General features: G+C 41.8%; 1 protein-coding gene across 1 annotated transcript; it reads right to left on the reverse strand.

Annotated features, from left to right (window-relative positions):
* Positions 1 to 125: 125 nt before the first annotated feature.
* tinf2 (TERF1 (TRF1)-interacting nuclear factor 2) lies at positions 126 to 4,903 on the reverse strand. Its single transcript, XM_051428758.1, has 10 exons — positions 4,595 to 4,903; positions 4,099 to 4,301; positions 3,873 to 3,980; positions 3,261 to 3,356; positions 3,031 to 3,141; positions 2,794 to 2,917; positions 1,882 to 2,692; positions 1,177 to 1,235; positions 977 to 1,056; positions 126 to 558 (listed from the first exon to the last, which is right to left on the reverse strand). The coding sequence occupies exons 1-10, from the start codon at positions 4,620 to 4,622 to the stop codon at positions 439 to 441; spliced, it is 1,740 nt and encodes a 579-aa protein (XP_051284718.1). The 5' UTR covers positions 4,623 to 4,903; the 3' UTR covers positions 126 to 438.
* Positions 4,904 to 5,644: the final 741 nt, after the last annotated feature.

Consider the following 5,644-nt stretch of genomic DNA (forward strand, 5'->3'; position numbering starts at 1 on the left):
TGTCTGTAAATATAAATATGACTGTTCATTAATTACAGATCATACATTGTATGAGTTGGACGCCAGGAGCAGTTAAATGACCTTTAACATGGTGAATGAAATGCAAGATAGTGTACAGTGACACATTTTTCTCATACAAAATAAGCCTTTATTAACTGAGTATATTACATATGGCAGATTTAAAATATTTATAAAAGTTACATATTGTCCGGTCACTAATGTGATTATTCATCTTGGGGCTTGTTTTCCATGATGACTCCTTCCCCAAATGTTCAAAGTCAATCTGATTCAGCTACAGTGATGTCAAGATAATAAAAATAAATGTCCATCAGCCACAGTGGCTAGTTTATTTGTCCCTGGAGCTGGTGGAAAAAAACACACTCAGCCACAGAGTCCTTTTTTGTGGACACCAGACTTGGCGGCTACAAATCCATTTCATCATCTGTGTTTGCTGCCAGTGGACGTCAGGTCCCGCCGCGTCATCCCAGGTTTCCAGTACTCCCTCAGCGTGGGAACATAAGTGCCGTGTTTGGTCTTGTAGTAGCGCTTCATAAACAGCTGAGGGAGACAGAGTCGGTTAGAAAACACTGCAGACAGAACAGAGTCATCAGTATTTAAAAATGTACTGCGGCTTGTGGTATCTTTAATTCAAAGGTTAACATATTATATTTATATGAAACCAACCCTACAAACACTTTGCAATGGCTGTCAGTGTCTTGGCTTAAAATACTGTGACATGAGAGTGCAGATGATAGAGGGATTAAACTACACTCAGTCAGGTTACATAAAGACATCCTGGTGAAATCATCTTCACAACAGAATATCCATCAGGATGCATTTCAGTGCCAGATTTCTTGTTTTGTTTATTCTAAATCTCAAATACTTAAGTCTAATACTGAAAAGGCAAATGGACACATTTTCTAGGCCTTTCCCTGCCCACAGAAACCCTGTTTTCTCATGTTTTGAGAATACATACCCTGCCTTTGAAGTTCTTCGTCGCCTCATCCTCAGAATCAGCTACATAATCTTCACCGTCTCCTGGAAGGACCAACGTCTCTAAACATAAAAGTAAACACGGTTATACTAAAACCTGTGCAGGTGAAGGGTTTTCATTGTTCATCTTTTTAAAAATGTTATAATTCCCTGAATTCAATTCACATGATTTGTGTAAATCACCTGTGTTCCTCCGTTGCTGAGATGGAGAACTGCTTATACTCGGCAACACAGGATGATTTCTGTCGAGCAGAAACAACATAATTAAACCGTTAAGTTTCAATAGCCGGTCAGTGGTAACCAAGCAGCTTACTGATGTGCTGATGAGCTCTGCTGAGGAGCATTTATAATTTAAAGTCAACCACGTGTAACTGAAATGTAATCTCACTGGTAAAGTTTCTCTTTATATGACTGCAAATCTAAGAGGAAAGTATAGAGCACACATAAATTAAAAACACTAACATTTTCTCACAAAGACAGAAAAACCAAATGAAACTGGAAACATTGAACTAATTCAGTTGTTTTTATTGTATTTGTAGTACCACAGTCTACAATGCTAGTAAAAGTATCCACAATGTGTAACTTAATCTATTCTATATTTAACATTTTGTATTTAGAATATGATATTCATACATACAAACACAGTAAAATTCATCTAAATATGCTCTTGCGAGGTCAATTTAAAAATCTCTAGTTCTGCCATGTCACTGCAGGGATCACTAGTTTAAATATAATCATTCATAATTCAATGAAAAGGTAATTTTATCTAAGCTAGTTGACAAACTCCAAAACACACAATTTTTTTTTAAGCTAGTGGCTGAACACGAACTTGACTTAATGGCTAAGGCTTGCTTTGCCCCATGGGTACTGTATTTCCATGTCTCTTACTCTTTATCATCCGGGCCAAGAAAATCCGAGTCAGGCTTTTGCAGTTGGTCGCTCGCGCTTCTCCGTGTTGGAGCTTTGACCGCCGACTTCCTGCCCTGGTTCTGCTGTTTCGTATATAAGGATTTTCCTCCTCTACCGGAGCAGTTAGAGCCAGCAGAAGTCACTTGCAGCTTTTCGATAACAACTCTAGGTTGGCTGCTCAGACAAGACACAAAGATTGAGCAGAGGGACGGATCCTCAGGCAGGCGCAACTTGTTGACTACCAGCTGCGCCACGCGGGTTTCCAGGACTGCTCTGTTACACTCCTCGTTTCTCACGTCTTCTTCTGCCCCCTGCTCACCTCTGCCCTGCCCGAGCCCACTCGCTCCACTTCTAAAACTCTTGCTTAACCTCTTTGCTCCGGGTCTGTTCATGGCCAACACTTCTTCTTCTTCCTCCTCCTCCTCGCTTTCTCTTTCATCGGGCTGCTTGCGTTTCATTCCACTGCTTCTTTTTGAGTCATTGCTCTCCTCCTCCGCTTGTTCTCCGCCGTGTTTAGGATTCTGTCTCTGTTTAACCACAGTGAATTTTAAGTTCTCTTCCAAGTGCTCGTTTGTCTTTTTATTGGCTGACATTAGAGCGGGTACGTCCTCATTAGATATTAGTCCGATTACAGGGGTGATAACAGGTCCTTCGTTTCTTTTCTGTGTGCCATCGGACTTGTCCGCAGCGGACTTATCGCCTACTGTTGGTTGATTTGAAGGTACTTTTCCAGAGGGAGCCAGAGAGAGTGAAGCCAGGATTGAGTCTCCCATGTTTGGAGGGAGGGAAGCTGTAAAAAAGAGAAACAACAACATGTGGATAATGAGAATTATCTACATCAAAAGGCCTCAGTCATCCCAAGCAAGAAGTGAAGAAGTGATCTAGTTCTACCTGCAGTCTCCAGATGACCCAGACAGGTTTGATGTTCAAGCAATATCTTCAGGAGCTGGGGTTGGGTGGCCGCCCGCGCACACTCCTCCAGCACAGGAGGGGCATCGCTGAGCCACGACACAGTCTGGAGACAAATTATTAATATACAACCATTTACTTACATTGATTTTGAATCCAAATTTGTCAGCAGGTGTCTTTAGATTATTACTAGCTTTAATAACAAAAAGCACCCACTACCTGAGCTAGGCTGGGAACCGGAAGCAACTGGTCCAGTCGAATCAAAAACTCCCACAGCAGCTTCTCCAGCTCCTGGTCGAACTTTGGACCATAATCCACAGGAAACTCCTCCTGTCAGAGAGGAGAATAAGAATTATCAGCTGTTACATTTCTACGTACATCAACTGGGAAATGATCACAACAACGGCTGCTGCGTGATTGCAAATAAACACAACAAGAGAGGGACTCACCTTGAAGAACTGGTCTCTCTCGGTTGCGTCTGTTAGCAGCACGCGAACCATTGAATGGAAACTTTCCACTGTTCTCATAATTTTTACGTCCCTCTTCTAGGAGACAAAATAGCAAAAAAAAAGACAGATTTTAGGAACGTTTGCTGTAACGTTATAATCATCCTTTGTAATGCACACAAATATAAGCAGTACGTGGTATATCTGCTAAGTGACAGTTCTCATATCTTTATTGTTGTAATGTGATAAAGTTAGCATTTGTATTGCAGTTAAGGTATAGAGGAATGATGGTCTATCTGTTTAACCATTATATCCACATTACTCATGTTTTTTCCCCATCTCAGACCAGGTCCTCCCACCTTCTTCATGAGCCACCTATAGCAATGCCCAAACCTTGTAATATCATCTGTATCAAGGTATAGAGTCCAAAATATTGTGATGTTTAATTCTGTAATCACCTGTAATCTTTGGTGGGGGCTGTAATGTAGCAATGTGCCATGTAGCAGAAAGAAAATGCAGCTTTGTTTGGAAAAAAAAAACCCTACAAATTGTTGACAGTGATGAAAATGGAGATGCAAGTTGTTGTGAGATTCTGAACATCAAATATAATATTACCATAGTAGGAGCAGAGGAGGGTAACAGGGCGGCAGGAGCGCGGATCCTTTCCAGCTGTGGCATTATCACCTTTTCATCCGGCTGCGTACAGCACAGCTCCAAGATAAACTGAAAAAGAAGTACACAATCAAGCCAGGAAATGTAATACTGACACATATAAGGTAATAATGTGAAAATAATACACCCTGACAGGGAGATCAGAGAAGAAAGGAGACCCATTTCTCACCCGTCCTCTCAGCCCCAGTGCCAGCTTGCCCTGGTGTCTCACGGTGAGCAGCCCGGGCACAATCTCACAGGCCGATGTCACAAACTCCTCCACAACCCCATACTGCATCACATCCCTCCTCTGCATCACTTTCCAGACGGCTGCAGACACCAGACGCACAGGCGGGGCCAGGAGCTGAAGAGCAGCGAAAGGAAGGCTGGCGTCTGTGCAGGAGACAGAGACAGAGGGACAGCATCTAAATAAGACATGTGTTGATGCTTTTATTGTTGTTGTTGTTGTTGTTGTTGATCAGTGATGGTAATGCAGGGGTCTCCCATCAGCTGTCAAACACACTGATCGAGCTACTACCCGGCTTTGTCTGCTGTTGTGAGGATGTAGCATGACAACCACACCTGCCCCAACCTAAATGAACACCTTAATCATCTTAAATTACGTGTAACAGTGTTAGATTGTCAAAATAAAAGCCTCAAATTGTGATCCAGCCATTAACACCGACCATTTTCCTTAGGTTTTCTTGTGGCCATTCCAGGGAGGTTGGAGAAACTCAACGTTAGCTTAGCAACTTATCTCCGAGCAAGCTCCAAAGCCGACGAGGGAACCGAGACTTTACCAAACCAAAGAAAACCAGGAAACGCTGCTGAGAGGATGTTTACTAAACTCCCGTGTACAGCCCGGTTCCCGCCACTGCTCTTGCTCCTCTCGGTTTCGCTTACCGCTGTTTACCCCGCCAGAGACAAAACAAAGCTAGCGACACTTCTATTAAAACTTCAGCTTCTCATCCTCCCGCCTTCACCGGAGCGACAGCGCGGCGCTTGCATCTGGACGCCGGTGTGCGCCGAAGGGGCGGTGCTTCGCGCATTTGCAGTCAAAATAAAGATAACCCCGCCCGCGCGCGCACTGTGATACGCTAAAACAAGCGTTTTTGAAAATGTCGCACCCGCCCCAGTCGTTGCTCCCAGAATGCTTTGCGAATGTAAACACAATGTTGATGGTTAAAGAACAAAACAACAAAATGAAGGTTTTAATAATAAAAGAGCATTTTAAGGAGCACATAGACACGAATTATGTACCAGTTAAAAGTTGTAGACTGTAAAAGAAAGGATAAAAAACAATACAATAAAAAAAATTAATATTTATATATAAATGTATATATATACTGTTAAAGTCCTTCCTTAACAATTCATCAAACAAATCAGTAATTTATTTAATTTTTTTTAAGACTCAATCAATTTACATTTTATAGGTAGTGTACAGGAAACAATATCTACATTTTGTCCTACAACCTTGCATTGTAAATGACAATAAAATAAACCTTGAATCCTTGAAATATCAGTGTAGTTGTCAGCCGATAAGTCACATAACATTGCATTAGTAGTAATATGTCACCATTACCATACAGTAACCTAGTTTGTCCACCAGAGATCATTGATCATTTTATACTGTAAAAATCAGTCAGGCAATAGAGGTAATAATAATAAAGCTTGTAATTTAGATGTCTCTCTCTCTCTCAGGCGAGATGAACTTTGTCCTGTGTTGTCCTGTATCT

The sequence above is a fragment of the Dicentrarchus labrax genome, unplaced genomic scaffold (genome assembly GCF_905237075.1).
Source record: "Dicentrarchus labrax unplaced genomic scaffold, dlabrax2021, whole genome shotgun sequence".
NCBI classification, from domain to species: domain Eukaryota; kingdom Metazoa; phylum Chordata; class Actinopteri; family Moronidae; genus Dicentrarchus; species Dicentrarchus labrax.